The 22,672-nt window shown below is 26.2% G+C and overlaps 1 protein-coding gene across 1 annotated transcript; it reads right to left on the bottom strand.

The window, feature by feature from the left end:
- Positions 1-3,874: 3,874 nt before the first annotated feature.
- LOC135929605 (methylsterol monooxygenase 1-like) lies at positions 3,875-21,652 on the bottom strand. The gene is made up of 7 exons (XM_065466267.1): positions 21,509-21,652; positions 21,389-21,466; positions 21,200-21,348; positions 20,983-21,158; positions 20,773-20,931; positions 5,428-5,554; positions 3,875-4,451 (listed from the first exon to the last, which is right to left on the bottom strand). Exons 1-7 carry the CDS (start codon positions 21,650-21,652, stop codon positions 4,340-4,342), a joined length of 945 nt encoding a protein of 314 aa, XP_065322339.1. The 3' UTR covers positions 3,875-4,339.
- Positions 21,653-22,672: the final 1,020 nt, after the last annotated feature.

Here is a 22,672-nt window from a genome sequence, read left to right as displayed (position 1 = left end):
CCTTCATACAAATTTTTTCTTCGGGATCGATATTTCCACATTATTAATTTACATATATGGTACTACTCCCTTCTTATATTTTGAAAAGAATAACTTATATTATCTATACTCTACTATCAACTATCAAAAATTGTGGATGTAAAAGATTTTTTTTTAAAAACATGAAATAGATCAAAACCTCCCCATTTACAATAAAGGCATTATTAAGTATATTGTTTGGCATGAATAGTCTGCTGATATTTAACCCTTTTAAATTACATTTAAAAAGATATCCAAAAATAAGGTTTATTTGAAAAATAATGACCATGATTGTATATAATATATGGATTTGGTAAATGGTTCTATAATTAAAGTATTCTATTTCATCTAAAAATTTAATTGATAACCCCAATAAATTTACTCTACCCCCTTAAAGAAAATTGGAAGCAAACTGCACCTATCTCATCCAAACGCTTATGTAGAAGCTGCCCCAATCTAAACTACGATACTGTTACCAATGCAGCACAAAGTAAATAAGCTTCATCAAGGATTTAGGAAATTACATTATACCCAAGACCGATTATCCAATGGAATGTTTTTAATTTCAACAAAGAATCACAAATAATATAATCAGAGCTAAACAAAATAGCTTTCTATTCTCAGTTGATGGATAAAAATTCATTAATGGATAGATTTCTTCAACTAATTTAACATCACGCCATCTCCTAATATTCAAAAACATCCATTATCTTATCATTCCACCTTTCTAAACTTCCTCCAAAAAAACCGAACTTGCAAAATGATGCTCTATATCCCTCCTCGCTCGAAAATATTTTGCGACAAAATTCATAATTAATTTTACAAATCTTCATTTTATTTAGGATTATTATAATATATATTTGTCATCTAATGAGTGTATCCAAATTAAATAATAGTATCTATTTTTTAAATCCAATATATCTAGACCTAATGTGTATAATATAATAATTATATTTGACAGATGGCTAAAAATAAGTTAATTTATAAAGTCGTTTTTTTAAAAATTTTAAACATCGAGGCGCTAGTTATCTTATTTATGCTTTCTTTTTAGTTGAACCAAATATATTTTACGTATTAATTATCAAAAAAATTTGGCAAGTAATTTTTCAATAACAGTTTCTCTGTCTATTGAAAATTTAAATAAACGGTATGGGAGGCCTTAAAAAACTAAATGTATATTTTTATCTAAAGAAAGTGGCGAAATTTATCATAGAGTGAGAGTTTAAATTTCACCCTTTTTCTTTCTTATCTCATTATCACCTTTTACGCTTTATCATTTTAAATGATACTGATATAGGTCGGACAGGACCCGACCCGTTGAAATTTTCTGTTGATTTTTTTTACCAGGCTCGGTCTTGTCCGTAAAATATATTTTGTACAAATTTTCCGGCTAGACCCGTAATAGTTCTTTCTTAAGGAAAGCGAGAGACATAAATGTGCCTAATTATCAGCTATAAACATTTTCAAAACTTCACCCTTTTTTATCCAACTGCACATACAAGTAAGTTCTTTTAATTAATATCATAATTAACGCAAAAAAAATAATTATGAATATATTTGAAATATATTATGATTTTCTAAAATAAAAAAAAATGAAAATGAAATAAGTTCATAATTTAACCCAAATATCCTGCATGACGAAGTATATAAAAATACAACATATTTTATATGCTGCCGCGAATTCCCGCTAACTGTGAATGAAAGTTAAATTTACATAATTTTTTTAAAAATAATATTTGATTTTTTATAAGCAAGGTTATATAAATATATCCGAATTGAAAAACTGGAGACTATAACAAAAAATATCACATTGAAAGGGATATGAAAATGTTGCAGCCATATCTTTTTTATTTCTCTTCCAGGTGAGACATTCATTTTGCAATTTGACACTAATTAAATAGTGGAAATAACGTTATTTTTTTTAACCTAAAATATAGTTTTTTTAAATTTAATAAAATTACACTAAAATCATAATATTATATGAGATGATCAATAATTTTTATAAGAACTGGACCCGTTTGAAAAACGATACAATAGAAAGACGTGTCCAACTGGTGTCTTGATTCTTAGTAAATATTGTAATAAAATATCACTAAATATTTTTTTTTTAAATTGAATAATATATTATTAAATTATTTTAGATCAGGAATTTTAGTTTAAAAAAATTCCCATTTTAGCCCTGATTTTTAATATTTTTACGTTCGGCCTGATTTTTTTATCTCTTCTATTTTATTAAATGATTTTAAAAAGAAATTAAAAATTAGAAGAGAAAATCAAGCATGTTTATATATATATTTTTTAAAACCCGGCCCAGATGTTTGAGGTTTTAATTTTTTTATGTAATGTCCCCGGATAATCATACAATTTCGCGCCCCGAGTTATTGACCTGCAGGTCCACTATATTTAACTATTCCTCTTGATCTTGTATTGCTGGCGAAAAATGAAACCGATAAGCCATCGTTTTGGTTAAAATGAATGTATGAAAGATGATGATTTGAAGGAGTGGGATAAAAAATATGGAAGAGATAGGGAGTTAGCATGTTTAAAATATGTTGCTAGAAATTCTATCCAATGTATTTATTTTAGAAAATTGGTTCTAAAAAGGTTCCATGAAAAGTGTATGCAGAAAGAAATCACATTTCTTAGTATTAAATGGATTTTTTATTATTCCTCCCCGTGAAATTAGAATTCCGCAGATAACGCAAGAAGGTATGAGAATTGTGCAGGAGTGTGTTGAAAATGTTTGAGAATTGACTATATTAGGGGAAGAACTTAGATTTATGATTGCAATTCTTCAGGACAGTTATGTATATTATGGAGTTTATGATGTGTGGTAGCAAGATTTAGCCAATAAGGCCGCTAAAAAGTCAATTTGGAAAAGAAAGGAGGATAATAAATAAATGGATACGGAGGTATCTCCTTGGAGAAAAACAACAGGTGATGTTATGAGAAGGAATAGGTTGATATGATTTGGCACATGGTGGAGGATGATTGGGTGAAAAGTTTAATTGTTGAAAATTGCAGGAACAAGACCGTAAGGAAACCAAAAACAAGCTGGATTAATTGGTAGTGCCTTATAGAAATGGGCCTAAATAAAGTCATGGGATAAATAGAAACTAGGGTGGCCTTTAAAAGGCCCCAATTTTGACTAAGTATTAAAAAATCATAAAGTAACGAACTAGGGTGGCCATTTTAAAATTGGAATTCGTAAATAAGCAGCTTAGAATATGAAATAAGTAATATTTATTAAATGGTTATAGTAAAATATAAATAATTCGTAAAATGACTAAGATAATATTAAGCATAATTATAATTAACTGGATTATAAGCAAAATTTGGCGGCTATGTCTTCTTTTATATGAAAAGGTAGAAGGGCGAGTATATAATACCAATTTCTCTAATATTAGATGCTTTTTAAAAAAATTTGTTTTTCCGTAACATTTAATCTTATCTTGTTAGGGAAGATGCATCTTGTATGTGACCAGCTTAAATGATTTACCTGGGATGGGTTAAAGGTATGTCATTCTTTCTCTTTTTCCTTCTGTACCGATGTTAGACGTAGTTCTAAATTAAGTGTTAATTCATTTTTATAAACGATAGTAAGTGAGGAGTGTTAAAAGTTACTAAATAATAAAAGTTACATGAACAAATCAAAATATAACTAACATTAAATAAATTTATTCTATTATAAAATTTTATTGATTTATAAATGAGGACAAAAAGATTATATAAATAGTATATTTGTATAAATTGACTTGATCTATTGAGCTTTTTCGAAAATATTTTATGACAATATTGTTAAAAAATAAAATTTAAACATTATCTATCATATTAAATTGTAATATATAATGCTTTTTCTTTATCACACTTAATAATTTTGGAAATTTTTTCTTAAATATCAACTGTTTTGCTAATATCATGGATTTAAAAAAAAATTATTTATATTTTATAAAATAATTATTCAATAATATCAAATCGTGTAAAAATATAAAATTTCATTCACAAAAAAAAAATGTGCAGCTAAGGAAGATTTTGAGTTAAATATTTTCTTTATAAATCATTCACTAAGGTTTGTATAATATGAGAGAGAGTGCAAATTATTTGGAAATATGTTTGCATTAAAAGATATCAAAATATTAAATGCAAAAAAAATCGGATTTGCATATTATATATATATATAAAATATTCTGATGAATTTAAGGACTTAGTTATGATTAATCGCAGTAAACATGGTCAAAAAATAGAAAAAATACAATCGAGCTATTTAAAAACGTATTGAAAGATATTTAAGCGTTAGCTTAAATCGCTCGCTCTTGACATCTTATAGTCCTTTTCTAGTGCAATCTCCTTTAAAATATCCGCTTTCGACCCTCCCGTTATTCGCATTTGATGTAAAATTTTGGGAGCATTCGTCATAATCTTTATTTGAGCTCCTAAATATTTTTAAAGCGTCATTGTAAAAATTATGCGTAATTTTGAATTTAGAAGAAAATTTTTTTTTATATAATAAATCAAGAAACCCGCAGAGCCTGATCAAGATTTGGCGGTAAAAAAATATCATTTTCAAGTAAGGTCAGATTTTTTATTATTATTGAGAAATTTATGAAACTATTGGAAAATTTTAAATTTTGTAAATTATTTCAAAAATTTGAAAACATGAGCATAAATAAATTTATTAATTAATATAATATTTTTTTTAATTTAATCTCATCGGTCAGTGTTTTTTCTTAAATTTAATGGATCGGCATGTATTACCTCGAGTTAGGATTTTGATTAGGGCTTTCCCTGCAGGTATCTAATATAAATTAAAGATCTGCAACGTCTGACCTATCTGAAAAAAATTTATTTAGGCAGGGGCGGTCAAAAAAATAAGGGCGGTCAAAAAAATAAGGGCGGTCAAAAAAATAAGGGCGGTCAAAAAAATAAGGGCGGTCAAAAAAATAAGGGCGGCCCTTTTCTTTCTTTCTTTAACAAAAGTAGATATGCTTGATGCGCTTAATAGAGAATAGAAATAAAATGATTTTTAAAAGTTTAATTTTGTTATAATATATATATTTTTTTATTTTGCTTTATTATTTTATATGATTAAAGATGACATGCTTCTATGACCATTCATAAAATCGATCCCCTTTTATTGCATTTTGTGTTTATTGCTTTAATAAAGGAAATCATCAAACTTATTCTATAATTTATATTGGTTATTTTTATGGATTTTAAAAAAACCGGGCGAACCGGGCAACCCTAGTAAAAAATTGGAATCGAACCGAGTACAAATTTGGACGGATCAAGTTGAGAGGAAACTAAATCCCAACCGGGCCGGACATGAAAATTTTGATATTTGCAGATCTCTAATATAAACAGACATAATTACAAAATATTTTTTTTAAAAGATAAAATTAAAAGGTGTACTGTAGTCGCTGCTTTTCCTTGAACCTGTTGTACTGAGAATCTGTTCCGAATAATTTATCCCACCAAACAAACGTGGATGAATAGTTTCCAACAAAATTCATGTGATGGAAATCGTGAAAGCGAACCCCTTTTAATATAAATAAATATTCGATTAATAAGTGGAGATGTGCCACATACAGTTACCGGATCATTTTTTGGATCCGGCGAGAATTTAATAGGTTATTAATTTTTATATATATTGTTGATAAAATGCCATGAGTCGCGTCGCAACTCTTATTCAAAATTTTGGTCGTTTTTTCAACTTCGACCCGAAAAAAATGACTTCGACCGGAGTCGAAGCGAAAAAATGTCCCCGACTCAAAGTGTGGATCGTTTTTCTATCCGAACAAAATTATGTGTTGTATTTTCACATGAACCCAAATCGATGGCAATTTTTCCAACTAAATCCGATTCTGGTCGATTCCAATATATATTTTAATATAACAATAAATAACCTTTAAATATTAATATTAAGGGTAGAAAATCTAATTAAAGTTTTTTTAATTTTCTGACTAATACACTCGATAATCCTAATGGGTGGGTTTGGGGGGGGGGGGGTGAGAAATGAATTAAATTTAATAATATATAAATTCAATATAGGTATCAATCAAAAACTGGTTAAAATAATATTTTACAATAATCATAGAGGGGTTTAGAATCATCATCATGGGCGGGTCTTGGGGGAGGGGCGCTGATATTTATAAATTTTTACAATATATGATTAGGTATGAAATAAAAGTCAATGAAAAAATATTTTGGCAGCAATACTCATCTTCTTTCTATATAGGAGGGTCTAAATGGTCAGGAATGAATTTAACTTTCTATGACACATACAATATAAGAATCAATCGAAAGCTATTAAGATATCTTTTAATAATAATCATAAATTTAGTTGGCGAGTCTTGATTAGTGTTTAACAGTTTAACTCAATATTTTAGCCAGAAAAAAATATTGGATTTCGTTAATAGATGTCCAAACCTTTGTGCCATCTATGAGCAAAATTAGCTTGCATAATATTTTTCTGAATAAAACATACCGCTTTAAAAATCAACTCAAATCGAGCCGTTTAACAACACTAGTCTTAATCCAGTTTCGATAATTTTTATATTATTCTCAGGTGCTATAAGCAATTGTTGAGTAAAGACTTGGGGATGCAGCGAAAATTATTTCCAAATAGACAGTATTTTTTAGACCAAGCAGTTTAGTGTTGCCCGGTATTATCAAATTAATTTTTATTAGAATCCTGTCAAAAAATCATATAACATCCATCAATATTATTTTCAAGAATATATAATATATAAGAAATATTCTCAATTAACATTTATTCTTTTAAATAACGAATATTGAGCCAACGCAGCGGGGAACCAAAATTTATTAGCCGGCTAAAATTTCAAAAATATTACTGTTTATTTATTATTAAATTATATTTAATAATAATCATCTTACTTCTTATGACATATATATTGCAATTTACATTTATTTAAACAGAAATAAATACACTACTAATTTATTCTATGAATTAATATCGATTTCAAATTTTCCTTGGCGATATATTTATCTACCATTTAAAATTTTTTCACCAAATGATTAGATTGAGACCATGAGAATAGCAGAAGGCAATTATTGGAACTTAAGGAAATCAGGGTAAATGTAGATGAGGAATTTCATAAATTATAAGTCGTTTTTGAGTCAAAAGCAGAGCTCTACGAATTTAATATGTGCCTATCTCGACATTAGTGTTGTTAAAAGACGAGTCTTTGCGGCTCTGGCTCAGGAGTTAAATCGAGTTCAATTTTAAGCCAAAATTATTTGATTTATTAATTAAATATTTTAAAAGAATAAAATAAAATAATAATTTCGTGTACCATTACAAGTTCCCTCATATCATATAATATATATTTTAAAAAAATATTTTTATATTTTAGATATAGAAATCAACATATAAATAATTTTTTTTCTTTAATAAAAATCTTTTGATAAATAATCCTTCATCAACTAAATCTTCCCCGTTTTCTTGTAAGGTTGTTGTAGATCAATTTGAAAAATTTTTGGATTCATTATTTCTTCACAGAATTTGGTGTATGCATTTTTAAATGTGATTTTATTAATTAAGTATTGTTTATGATTTTTTAGCATTTTTAAAAGTGTTTTATTAATATTCATTATTTTTTATATATGACCCTATTAATAACAAAGACCTGCAGAGGTATCATTTGCATAGCGCGGATTTTTTTTAAAAGAAAAATTCCGTGTCGTATTTTTTAAAAAAATATTCGGTCCGGGTTTCTCGGCATGACCCGGGACTTATATATTCAAGGCCGGCCCGTCCCGGATTTTATAAATATTGTTTTAAGTGAAACCACCATCTTTCAATTGTTTGAATTGACTATCGATATTTCTATCTTCAACATATACAAAGTGAAATTATTTAATCTTATAATGTATATATCTGTCAGTGTTGTTAAAATAGCGTGCTATTTTTTTCAGTAGCGGTAGCTATAGCGCGCTACTTTTTTAAAAAAATAGCGATAGCGGTAGCTCGCTACTAATTTAGAAAGTAGCGAAGTAGCATTTTACATAATAAATACATCTAAAAATTATTAAAATATATTTTTTATAAAATCTAAAATTATAATCCTTTTATTTAATTTAATTTTGAAATTTATATTTATATTTAAAAATATACATTATTGTTATATTTTAGATATAAACAGTTGTTAAATAGCAATCTGTATTTAATTAATATTTCACGCATTCATTAAATTATATATTTTTGAAATTCCTTTATTGATATGTCCTTGCTTTTATCTTATTTTATATTTCATTTTACATTTTATATTAAGCATTATAAATCTTATTATGTGTGAGATTGTTGAAGATATTGAAATTTCTTTGGAAAATGAGCAATATAGATGATCCTTTCCCAAAATTCAAGAAATACTTTAACCTTGAAGAAAAAATTAATACTGGATATCGGTTTCGGTGCAAGATGTGCCGCAAAATTATCTCCTCAAATCATACGAGCAGCTATAATTTGAAAAAACATTTAAAGGTAATATATTAAACAAATTTAATATCAATGTGTAGGCTAATCTTTAATTTTTAAAATAAATTAAAATAAAAAACCAATCATTTTTTGTATATATTCATAAATTTTATCTAAATTATTTAAAACATTTTAAAATAGTTATTTCAATCATTTTTATGTACTTATCTCCTACATAATTTTTATTCTAAGTATTTTATAATTTTAGACTGTGCACACTTCAAATTATAAAGAGATTGAAAAATATCTCAAAAGTTTTGGGGTAATGGAAGAAGATAAACCCACTTCCAAATCAAATTTAATACAAACAAAATTAACCAATTTGGATTCATCAACACCTGGTGTATCCCAAAAATTGGCTGACAAAGTCATTATGAACTTTATAATAGATACAGTTCAACCATTATCCTTGGTGGAAAATGATTCTTTTATAAAGATGATAAACACTTTTTCTCCACGGACCAAGATATTTTGCCGGCAGACATTGATGGCAAGAATTTTGGAGAGCTTTAAGGAAATGAAAGAATCTTTGATATTAAATCTATCAGATGTCTCCTACGTCTGTACAACGGCAGATTGCTGGACTCACAATAGAAGGTAAAAATGTTTATTTTCTGATTTATAATATGTCATATTTTTAGAGCTTATTTAGGAGTAACTGCACATTGGATTGATCTTAAAAATCTTAAACGAAAATCTGTAGCGTTAGCTCTAAAGAGAATAATTGGCTGTCAGACTTATGACATTCTATCCAATATTATTGCAGAAATCCATAGTCTTACAAAATTCAAAACAAGGTTTGTAAGATGATTACGGATAATGGGTCTAATTTCCTGAAGGCCTTCAGGTTTTAAATTTATTATAATTTTTTTATAATATGATATAAATAATATAGAATATTTGGGGAAGATAATAATAACAATACTAGTAAAATTCCTGACAAAAATATTGAAGATGGAAAACAAGAAGAGGATGATGAAATGGAGTTTGAGATAATTGATGTTCATGACATCCTTGGTTTTAAATTATTTTATATTTAATTTTTCACCAATATAAAATAAAATTTATAATATTTAGGATCTTCAATAAAGTCTTCTATGTTACCTAGCCATCATCGTTGTTCCTGCCACAACCTAAATTTAGTTGCGACAGTGGATGCTGAAGAAGCATTATTAAATGAGGATTTTAAAAGAGTATCAAGATCTACATTTTCTAAATGCCAAGCTCTTTGGAATAAACAAAATAAGTCATCAAAGACGTCTGATATTTTCAAAAAAAAATTAGGACGTTATTTATTGACACCAAACACTACAAGATGGAATAGTGTTTACAATGCTATGAAACTTTTAGCATTGTTTCTAGATGAGAAAAAAATGGAAATGAATTATATATTGGATCAAATGGGAATACAGTATTTTAATGTGGAGGAGCATACTTTTATTAAAGAATATACAGAAGTATTTTTAATTAACCTCTAGATGCTTTTTTTAAATCTAAAAATACTAATTTAAATATTTTTGATGATTTTTTTCATATAAAAAGTTTGTTTATTAAATTTAATACTGCGTTGCCCTCAAGTGCTAGTGCTGAACGATTATTTAGTATGGCAAAGCTTATACTTTCTAAACGTCACTCTAGACTTGGGGATGACAGTACCGAAATGTTATTATTATTAAAGTGCAATAATAAATAAATTATATATATATATATGTAACAAATTATAGTCATGTTTTTATATCAATATTTTATTTGTGGAAATAAAGTTACGTAAAAAAAATATTTAAAAAAAAAATCAAAGAAGCGTAAAAAGTAGCTTTAGCTACTCATTTGAAAACGATAGCGGTAGCGATAGCGCGCTACTTTTTTTATAAAATAGCGTTAGCGATAGCGCACTAGTTCTAAAAGTAGCGTTTAACAACACTGATATCTGTTTTGTCTCCTGTTGGAAAACCCTCTTGTTGCCACATAAGGGGGCTCTCTAGAACTCTTAGGTAACTCATGTGCTTATTTTTAACTACAAGTATATAATATTTTAGTTTTTGAAATAACTTATAAATATAAAGAAAATATTAAAAACACAGAAACATCTAAGATAATTTTTCTTTTAGTGATATTTCACTTTAATATTTTTTTATATAATAGTTGAATTTGATAAAGAATGTATATATTTATTATAAATATCATAATACGAAAACAGCAGTTATAACCTGGCAACCCATATCATTAGTTTGTCTCAAGATAATAAAAATAAGAGACTGACATGTTTGATATAGGAATTAATTTTTATAATAAAATTAGATCTAAGACCAATCCCTGGCAATATTGGAGGGGATTGGGAATAAATTCAAATAGATAAATACTTTTTGTTTAATTTAACTTAAATTTTATGTGACTCGATTACATATGATTTTTAGACACATTGACATTGCCTCAAAAAGGTAATTTTGATTAATGTCTAAAAATTTTAAATATATTTTTTTATTATTTCTTTGTAAAAATATGCTTGAAAGGAAATAACACTCAATACTGAAAAATTCCCAATTTAAAAGAATGTTTTATTTTCTTTTTAAAATTCTTGGTTAAATCTTTTCCATTTCTACTTTTAATTCACTTTGATAACCAATTTAAAAAAATAAAAAATAGCCACTATAATTATCTTCACTTACTTTTTACATGAAATATTTAATTTTATTATTATAATTAAGCCAAAATAAACCAAATATACGATATTATACTAAAGTAATAAAGTTAACAACTGGAACTATATTATTGTATCGTTTTTATGTAAGAGTCTTTCCAAAACCCTATTTGATTATTGAAAAAAGATATTTTATATTATTATTGTTAGCGCAAAATTTTTTTATAAAATTTATTGATTTATATATTACGTTAATAACAATTTATATACAAAAAAAATAATATCCAAAAATCATCTTTTAAGGATATATTAAATATTTTAATGATAAAAACATTCATTTATACGATTTCTTATCTTTGTCAACGTATCTACAGCACGCTAAAATACTCTTTCACTAGGGACTGATGTTGATAGATGAGAAAAGAAATCTTTTGCCATCATAGCTAATTTTGGAAATCTGTTGCAGTTAGAACTCCACCAATCCAAAACGTTTATGGTTGATTTCGCAACAGCTTCTCAAATATACTCGTCCATTTTCTCTCCTGACGGATCCGGATAATCAAACGTCCCTTAAAAGCGAATAATAAAAATATATGATTAGATATAATCAGTTTTTATATATACTTTTTGAGGTTATTAAATATGGATACCGACTTCAGATTGGATGGATTTTCCTCGTTATTATATCATAAATATTTGAAGTGCCGGGAAGATTATATTTGTTATATAAAATTTATCAAAATACTCAACTTTATTGATGTAAGTTGGTATATATTTCTTTTTAATCCTTGGGTCAAGGAAATATCAAACATAATTTTCAAATGTATTCATATAATCAGAATAAATTTTTACATTTATTCTTCATTTTTAGAGCTGCCTTCTTGATCCCATCACTTGCATTTGATGCGATGGTTCGCTCAAGTGATGTCATTATTGTATTAATATACAATAATGATAACCCTACAGTAGTATAGGTTTCGGAACTTACTTCACAGTAATCTTGTAAAACGGGTATAAAAGGGATTCTACTTCCTTTAAAAATTTACATTCTTCACTATTTAAATGAAATTCATCATCGAATTTTTTACCAAACTTTATTACAGCATCAATATTCTATAAATATTAAAAAATAAAAGAATTTACATTAATATTATTACCTTATTGATTGATCGTATCATTATATCTACTATTCCATCTGGTGGCCACATCGTTTGGAATTTTTGTACCATCACTTATGGTCATGTATTCTTGCATGAGTTTTGAACTTCTAAGTAATTTCTTAATAAATATATCTACATTTTGTAATAAGGAAAAAATAGATTCCAATCCCTCTTTGACTATCATATTTTAAATATGGGCCAAGCATCTATGGCTGCAAAATATATAATAATTTTTTAAATAATATTTTTTATCTGATGCCGATAAAATATTGGAAGCATTGTCATGAGTTATAGAAGATATTTTCTAATGAATTTTAAATTTTTCTAGCGATTCAAATATTATAGAACAAATTCCTCACCCGTATGCGAGTGAGATACTTCGATAAAATCTAGTAAATAATTTTTGAGTACTTAATCATTATCTATATAGTGGATTGTCAGAGCCATATATGATATGGAATTTATTCCTGTCCACATATCTGGTTATAGAAAATTGGGTGTTAACATTATTAAAATTCGCAATTATTTGACTTTTGACTAAAGTATATATCTATGTGGACAGTATTTGGAAGCTGTTTGTTGACACTAAATCTTTACATATTTATTAATATATATTTTAAAAACGGTCAGTATATTGATAATAAAATTTAAACCAGGAGACACCTAAGGAAATATTACAGGAATAACTTTGATTAAATTTATCAAATAAACAGAACCGACGATATCCCGGAAAAGTATGTTTTATTCTATATATTTTACTGTGATGGAGAATCTAGAGAATGTTACCAGCCAATTTTCTATTACCACAGATATGTGGACAGGAATAAATTTGAGATCATATATGGCTCTGACAATCACTATATAGATAATGATTGGGTACCCAAAAATTATTTATTAGATTTTATCGAAGTATCTCACCCGCATACGGGTGAAGATTTTTGCTCAATCATAATAGAATCGCTTAAAAAATTTCAAATTCATAAAAAAAATATCATCGATCTCATGACAATGCTTCCAATATTTTATCGGCATCAGAAAATATTAAAAAATTTATAATAAAGATTTTTACAGCCATAGACTGGCCCATATTTTAAATATAATAGTCAAAAAGGGATTGGAATCATTTTCCTTCCTTATTAAAAAATGTTATATTTGTTAAGAAATTACATAGAAGTCCAAAACACATGCAAGAATACATGACCATAAGTGATGGTACGTATAAAAATTCCAAACGATGTGGCCACCAGATAAAATAGTAGATATATAATGATACGATCAATCAATAAGGTATTAATATTAATGTAAATTCTTTTATTTTTTAATATTTATAGAATATTGATGCTGTAATAAAGTTTGGCACAAAATTCTTTGAAGATTTTCATCTAAATACTGAAGAATGTAAATTTTTAGAAGAAGTAGAAAGTTTCTTATACCCATTTTACAAGATTACTTGTGAAGTAAGTTCGGAAACCTATACTACTGTAGGTTTATCATTATTGTGTATTAATACAATAATGACATCACTTGAGCTAACCATCGCATCCAATGCAAGTGATGGGATAAAGGAGGCAGCTGTAAAAATGAAGAATAAATGTAAAATTTATCCTGATTATAGGAATACATTTGAAAATTATGTTTGCTCTTTCCTTGACCCATTGATTAAAAGAAATATATACCAACTTACATCAATAAAGTTGAGTATTTTGATAAATTTAAAATTTTATATAACAAATATCTGCCAGGCACATTCAATGTTTATGAATATAACGACGAAGAAAATCCAGCGAATTTGATGTCGGTATCCATATTTAACGACCTCAGAAAGTAAATATAACAATTTATTATATTTAATCATATATTTTTATAATTCAATTTTAAGGCAAGCTTATGATTATCCAGAGCCGTCAAAAGAAGAAATTGACGATTATATTGGAGAACCAGTTGCTAAATCAACAATAAATGTTTTGGATTGGTGGAGTTCTAACATCCACAGATATCCATAATTATCGATGATGGCCAAAGATTTTTTTTCGCATCAATCTACGTCAGTGCCTAGTGAAAGAGTGTTTTCTGGTGCTGTAGAAACGTTGACCAAGAAAAGAAATCGCATATCTCGATGAAATTAAATGAATGTTTATCACTAAAATCGTGGGATTTTGATATATTATGTTTAAAAGATGATTTTTGGACATTTTTATAATAAATTGTTATTAGCAAAATATATAAATAAATAAATATTATTACAAATATTTTACTTTGGCTAACAATATAAATATTAAATATATTTTTTCTCAAATCTAATAGGGTTTATAAACCCCAGGTTGTTGGAAAAACTCTTGCGTAAATGCGGTCAATTTGTTTTATTATTTATATATATTATCACATATTTGGTATTTTGGCTTAATAGTTTTTAATACAATTAAATAAAATATTTCAAATAAAAACTAAATGAAGAGAACTAAAGAAGCAATTTTTTATTTTTTTTATCAATTTAACAAAATTATAAGTAAAAATGGAAAATAAACCAAGATTTTTAAAAATAAAATAAAATTTTTTTAAATTGTGAATTTTTAAGTATTGAGTGTTATTTCCTTTTTAAAACATTTTTATAAAGTAATACAAAAAAATATATATAACTTTAGCTATTAAATGGAAATACCTTTTTGAGGCAAAATTTCCCTCTCATTCAATTTGCTTAATAAATCATATAAGTAATCTAGTTTCATAAAATTTAAATAATATATATTTTTTTAAATATCTTCCAACCCTCCTATATTGGTAAAGGGTTGAATTTAAATATTAATTTTAAATTAATTCCTTATATCAAACATGATAAGTCTACTATTTTAATTATCTTGAGAAATAATGATATATGGATTGCCAGGTTATAATATTGTTAATAAATGGCTGATTTTGAACCGAATTTTTAAATCTAGATTTGGAAAGTATGTGTCTATAAATTTGTTCCTTCTATGAGCAAAATCTTCCGGATTGCGTAATATTTTTCTGGATAAATTGAGTTAGCCGTTTTTAAAAATCACCTGAAAATGAGCGTTTACGACACTAGGTTATAACTGCAGTTTATAAATATATGCATTCTTTATTTAATTCAATTATATAACAAATAGAAGTGGCGGCATTAAAAAAAAACTAATCCTAGATGTATTGTATTTTTAATATTTTTTTAAAATGTATAAGTTATTTTAAAAACTAAAATATTAAAAATATCCATTAAAAAGTACAAGACTGGAGTGGAAGAATTTTTAAATATATTTATAATTATAGTTAAAAATAAGCATGTGAGCTACCTAAGAGTTCTAGAGGCCATTTTTTTTTGAAAATCGGAGCCAGGACGAAATTTTTCTATTTTAAAAATCGGACCATGCAAATGACACCTCTGCAGCTATCTGACAAAAAAATTATTATTTACAAAAACCACATTTAATTATTCATAAACATGAATAAAAACCAACTTTAAAATGTTTAATAAAAAAATTAATTAATATTTATATCGAGAAAAATATTGAGTTAATGAATGATTATTTATCAATGAAATTATCTTTAGCTTAAAAAGAATAATGATTTATATTTAAACACTAATTTTACACCTATTTGCGTCAAAAAACTTTAGAAATAACGATTATGACAATTGTCACATATCTATAGTATACCTTCACTGAAATTTTAATTTAACATGTTTAGAACCTATATTTAAACCCATTTGCGTAAAAAATTAAATAAACCTCAAAAATAGCGATTATGATAATTGTCACTTATCTAGGGTACATCTTCACTGAAGTTCTATTTAAACATGAGTAATACTAATTTTAGCCCATTTACATCAAAAAAATTTTGAAATAACGATTATGACAATTGTCACTTATCTAGGGTACATTCACTGAAGTTTTATTTAAACATGTTAGCAATACTAATTATAGCCCATTTACATCAAAAAAATTTAAAAACTTAAAAAATAAAGATTTTGACAATTGTCACTTATCTATAGTAAATCTTCAAAAAATTTTATTAATACATATTAATATTTACAATATATATTTATACCCATTTGCGTCAAAAAAATTCTAAAATCTTTAAAAATAACGATTATGACAATTGTCATTTATCTATAGTACATCTTCACTGAAATTTTAATTTAACATGTTTATAACCTATATTTATACCCATTTGCGTAAAAAAATTAAATAAACCTCAAAAATAGCGATTATGACAATTGTCACTTATCTAGGGTACATCTTCACTGAAGTTTTATTTAAAAATGTAAGCAACTAATTTTAGCCCATTTACATCAAAAAAAATTTAAAAACTTTAAAAATAACGATTATGACAATTGTCACTTATCTATAGTACATCTTCATAAATTTTGTTTTAACATATTTACAATATATATTTTTACCCATTTGCGTCAAAAATATTAAAATTAACGTTATGACACTTGTCACTTTTATATGTTACATCTTCATTGAATTTATAATTTAACCTCTTTACAATATAAATATGTCAAAAAGTTTCAAAAATGTTTAAAAAAACGAATATAACAATTGTCACATTAAAGTATTTTCCTTTAAAAATACATATAATATAACATAAAAAAGTTTAATATAAATATTTTTAGAAATTATTTAGAAATTTAATATACAAAAAAATAGATAATTTTACAAAGATGATTAAAAAAAACATAAAAGATTTCACCTCAAATATTGTTTATTTATAAGAAAATTCTCCAAAAAATTGCTCAAATGAAAATTTAAAATTCTTATTTTTGAATTTCAAAAAAAAATTTTTTGCTTAAAAATTTGGGCGCGTGAAAATCACTAATAAATTGTAACAAAAACAATATTACATATCATTTTTTTTATTAAAAAAAACATCAAATCAATAAACTATTTCATAATATAATATAATATAAATTATTTTTAAAAAAAATAAATATATATTATATTGTTTTAACATATAAATTTTTGGCTTAAAATTAGACTCGAGCCAACTCCTGAGCCGGCTTGAGCCTAAGCCAATTTTTCGGCTCTGACCTTTAATATTTATAGAATATTGATGCTGTAATAAAGTTTGGTAAAAAATTCGATGATGAATTTCATTTAAATAGTGAAGAATGTAAATTTTTAAAGGAAGTAAAGTAGAATCCTTTTTATATCCGTTTTACAAGATTACTTGTGAAGTAAGTTCCGAAACCTATACTACTGTATGACATCACTTGAGCGAACCATCGCATCAAATGCAAGTGATCGGAACAAAAAGGCAGCTCTAAAAATGAAAAATAAATGCAAAATTTATTATGATGATATGGATACATTTGAAAATTATATTTACTCTTTCCTTGACCCACGGATTAAAAAGAAATATATACCAACTTATATGAATAAAGTTGAGTATTTCGATAAATTAAAAATTTTTTATAACAAATATAATCTTCCCGGCACATCCAATATTATGAATATAACAACGAGGAAAATCCATCGAATTTGATGTCGGTATCCATATTTAAAGACCTCAAAAAGTATAAAAATTTATTATATCATATATTTTTATAATTCGTTTTTAAGGGAAGCTTTTGATTATCCAGAGCCGTCAAGAGAAGAAATGGATGATTACATTGAAAAACCTGTTGCAAAATAAACATTAAATGTTTTGGATTGGTGGAGTTCAAACAGCCACAGATATCCAAAATTAGCTATGATGGCCAAAGATTTCTTTTCACATCAATCTACCTCAGTGCCTAGTGAAAGAGTATTTTCGCGTGCTGTAGATACGTTGACAAATAAATCGTATATCGTAGACAAAATTGAACGATTAAAATATTTAATATATTAACCCTAAAGGATAATTTTTGGATATGATTTTTTTTGTATATAAATTGTTATTACCATAATATATAAATCAATAAATATTATAAAAAAATTTGTTATTTCTGCTAACAATAATAATATAAAATATCTTTTTTCAATAATCAAATAGGGTTTATGGACCCAAGGTATGTTGGAAAGACTCTTGCATAAAAACGATCAAATAATATAGTTCCATTTGTTAGCTATTACTTTAGTATAATATCATATATTTAGTTTATTTTGGCTTAATAGTTTTAAATATAATAATTAAATTAAATATTTCATGTAATAAGTAAGTGAAGATAACTATAGTGGCTATTTTTTTATTTTTTTTAAATTGTAAATCAAATTAAGTAAATTAGTAAAAATGGAAAAATTTAACCAAGAATTTTAAAAAGGAAATAAAGCAATTTTTTAAATTGTGAATTTTCCAGAAGATAATAATAAAAAAATATATAAAAGTTTTAGACATTAATTGAAAATATAAATATATCTTTTTTGAGGTAATGATTCTCTCTCACTCAAATAATGGGTGGGTGGGTAAAAATTTTAGACTAATGGGCGGGCAGACGGGTGGTTAAGGAATCATAGACTAATGGAGGGGGGGGGGCGATTATATATTTTTTTTAAACTATGGGCGAGAGGGTTAATTTTTTTTATAATTGGCCACCTCTAGTCTGGAGCCCACTCATGTGGCTCAATGAGAGGATTTTCCAACAGGAGACAAAATGGATATATACATTATAAGGTAAAATAATTTAACTCTGTTGATATTGAAGATAGAAATATCAAAAGTCAGTTCAAGGAATTTAAATATGATGGTTAGACCTAAAACAACATTTAAAAAATCCAAGACGGGCAGGCCCTGAATATATAAATCCCGGGCCATGCCGAAAATATTTTTAAAAAAATCCATCCCATGCAAATGATACCTTTGCAGTGATATTAATAAGGCCATATATAAAAAATAAAAATTCATGAAAAAATAATTAATATTAATAAAACCACATTTTAAAATGCTAAAAAATCATAAACAATAATTAATATTAATAAAATCACCTTTAAAATGCATATATAAAATTCATAAAAAAATTTATTATTAATAAAATCACCTTTAAAAATGTCAATATAAAATTCATAAAAAAACAACTTAATATTTTCATCAAATCTATGAAAAAATATAGAAATAAAAATGTTATAAAAAAAATAATAAATGTAAAATAAAAAAATCTTTGAGTAATTTTTCCAAAGAAAAATCCATAACGATTTCAAACAATTGAAAGATTGTGGTAGGGCCTAAAACATTCATGAAAATGGGGAAGATTGAGTTAATGAAGGATTTTTTATCAAAATATCTTTAGTTAAAAAGGAAAAAAAAAGATTTATATTTAAATTTCTATATGTAAAAAATAAATTATTAAGTAAAAATAATAATTTAAAAACAAAAAAAAATTTTTTTATTTTAAATATGAAGGGGCACACAAATTCTAGATTATTATTTTCTTCTAATATATTTAAATAATATATAAATTTTGGTTCAAAATTGGACTCGAACCAACTTCTGAGCCAGTTTGAGCCTGAGCCAATTTTTACAACTCTCTCTTGAGGTAAGAGCTATAAAAACTCGAGTCTTTAAGAATTATTCCTTGATTACTAGCTAAATGTAAACTATGGCATAAAAAATTAGATATAGTTGACACTTCCCAAAAAATGCCATAAATGGTTAGCATAATTTTAAACACATTTTAGATTATTTTCCTAATATATTAAAATAAAGTACTTCCACCCATGAAAGAACATTTTCTTCTTCTAACAAGAATAAAAACATATCTGAGAAGTAGTGTTGTTAAATGGCTTGATTTGAACTGATTTTATAAAATGGTAAATTAATATTTTTGACAGAAAAATATTTCCCAAAATTTGGAACCGGAGCACTTGGAGCCACCTCAAATTTAGAAACCAAAATCAGAATCCACTTTTCAAAATTTTATAAACTAGAAAACTACTTTATTCAAACATTTGTAACTTGAACCTTTCAGATTATAGTCTCTACTCAAAAAAATCTACAATCCATGATACATTAATAATATTTATTCAAAATTTTAGATTTTATACAATATTTCCCTAATATTTTGATTTATTTCTTTTATATCTAATCCTATTTTAAAATCTCACATTGACATTAGAAGAGTATTTTTTTTAAAAAATAAAATTTAACATCTCAAATTCAATTATTATTTTTTTTTAAACAAAAAAATAAGTTTTAAAAAATTAATTATATCCAAAAATCAAATAAAACTACTGATATATTTTTTTTCCTTTGAGATAAAAAATTTATGAAATATTCCATGAATTCAAGCATAAACATTGCCTAAGCATTTCCAGCACCATTGGATTTCTTTTTTTTGTCATCCCAGCAGCGCACACCTCACAAGTAAGTGAGTTTTTTTCAAGAGGAGTGGACACTATGACAAAAAAATCAAATATGGCAAAGGAAATTCTAAAGCAATGATTATACTAGAATTTGTGGAAATGTTATGATTGATCAATGCTGGACATGAATTTGCATTATAATTATTGTTTGTATAATTAAAGCCTTACCAGCATAACCAGGTAACAAATGAAATGGGTTTAAAAACCAAATATCATAACCACTGTGTACATCAATGGTTTCCAGGAGTCTAAACAAAACCCAGATCCAAAGCAATATCATATGAGTTGTGAAAGTGAGAATACCTATGAAAAATCCCATACCTAAAACTAAATAAATTTTGAAAATTATTTCAAAAAATTATTTTATCATATTTATACCTAAAGTTTCAACAGGATGGGCATATTCAGCTACCATACCAAAAGGAGCATTAAAAGTATGATGTAATTTATGAACATATTTATAAAGTTTTCTATGGTGCATCATTCTGTGCAAAAAATAATGCCAAGTATCTTCAATAATAGCACACCCTATAACCTGCAATCCTATAATATACCTTAAGATATTATTAGCTATAAATCAATTTAAGTTCTAAACCATCGTGGCATTTTTTCATATTCTAAAGGTATGTTTAAAAATTCAACAAAATAATATGTCCCCATAATCAAAGGAAATTGTATACATATATGATTAAATAATAGAAGTTTAAAACATTTCATTTGAGCTTCTTTAGTTTCAATTATATTCTAACATTTTTATTAATGACAATAGATTAATTATATGTACTTGTTGGATTTTGAATCTTTGCATAAATGGTATAAATTGAAAAAGAAAAGCAGGCAGACATATTGCAAAATAAAGAATCTACATCAATTGATATAACAGTAGTCATAAAAAAATATCTACTTCATGGACAAATAACGAGCCAAATGTACAAATTTGCCATTTGGAATATGTTTTTAGCATCAATTCCCAACCATTTTGAAAATAGCTAGCTAGAGGATTATTAGGAAGGTAATGTAAAACTGATTCCACACTTTCTAATGACATTCGTGATTTATGTCTTGCTACATTATAAAAAACGTGACTAACATTTAAAAATGAATTCGTCCCTGGCGTTAAAAATGTAAGTAGTGCTACCCATTATTCAATCATTAATTTAATAAATATTTGCTTTTAATGAATTATGATGAGGTGGGTTTGCAAAGGGGGTTACGGTTAAACCCCTGGTTAACTTTTTATTTTTAGCCCCCTTTCCAAGCGACTAAGCACTATCCCTTCCCGCCAAAAAATTTAATATTTTTTCAAAAATATTCCCTTTTCATTTATGTTATAAAAATTATAATTATTATATGGTCAAAATTTTCCCGATTCTTATTCCCCCATTTGGGGGGTGAAGAGAGGTGGGGGGGGGGGGGGGGGTAGAGACAATGATTTGGGAGGGCAGTTAAGAATTTTTTTAAAATTCCATAGAACGAATATTTGAGTTATTTGAACATAAAATTGTAATATACAATATTTTTATTTGAAAAATGCCACATATAAAAATATAATAAAAATATAAATATGGTCAAAATGTATATAAAATTAGATGAAAGATGAGAATCGACTTACAATGAAACGTTTGTTTAATGATTTTACAGGATAAAACTAATAAAAATAAAGAATTAACAATATAATTTTGGTTGAGATGTGTTTTTAAATGCCTTATTTCTAAAGTTAATAGTTTCAGTATTTTCATGTCCTAGAGTAAAGCCAAGTAACCCTTTGTCAGGGGTGTCGCTAGCCTTCACAATCTCAGGGGGCTCAACTAAAAAAAAATTTATAGGGGGAAAATTTGTTAACTCTCAACAATTATTCTTATTTAATATTTTGTCATTATTATATTATGCATACAAAATAAACTGGCATATAAAAAATGAAAAAATGCAATTATATAATTCTTAGCAACTTACATTGACAAAAGGTTATCAAACTAGTCATTGGCGTACGCAGCGGGGGGGGCAGGGGGACAAATCTCGCCCAAAGCCAAAAAATGCAGATGCCGCATATATTTTTCAAAAATATTAT

The sequence above is a fragment of the Gordionus sp. m RMFG-2023 genome, chromosome 5 (assembly GCF_954871325.1).
Source record: "Gordionus sp. m RMFG-2023 chromosome 5, tfGorSpeb1-WG-v2, whole genome shotgun sequence".
Taxonomy (NCBI): Eukaryota; Metazoa; Nematomorpha; class Gordioida; order Chordodea; family Parachordodidae; genus Gordionus; species Gordionus sp. m RMFG-2023.
The sequence above is the reverse complement of the archived record's forward strand: the minus strand, read 5'-3'. Positions and strand labels throughout refer to the sequence as shown.

What these genes read in the sequence shown, in the direction of transcription:
- LOC135929605 (XM_065466267.1), bottom strand. Translation starts at nt 21,652, where the DNA reads ATGTCATTAGAAAGTGTGGAATCAGTTTTACATTACCTTCCTAATAAT. An exon ending in GCTCGTTATTTGTCCATGAA is followed by an intron (nt 21,467 to 21,508) that starts GTAGATATTTTT and finishes CAATTGATGTAG; the next exon opens with ATTCTTTATTTTGCAATATG. An exon ending in AAAGATTCAAAATCCAACAA is followed by an intron (nt 21,349 to 21,388) that starts GTACATATAATT and finishes TAAAAATGTTAG; the next exon opens with AATATAATTGAAACTAAAGA.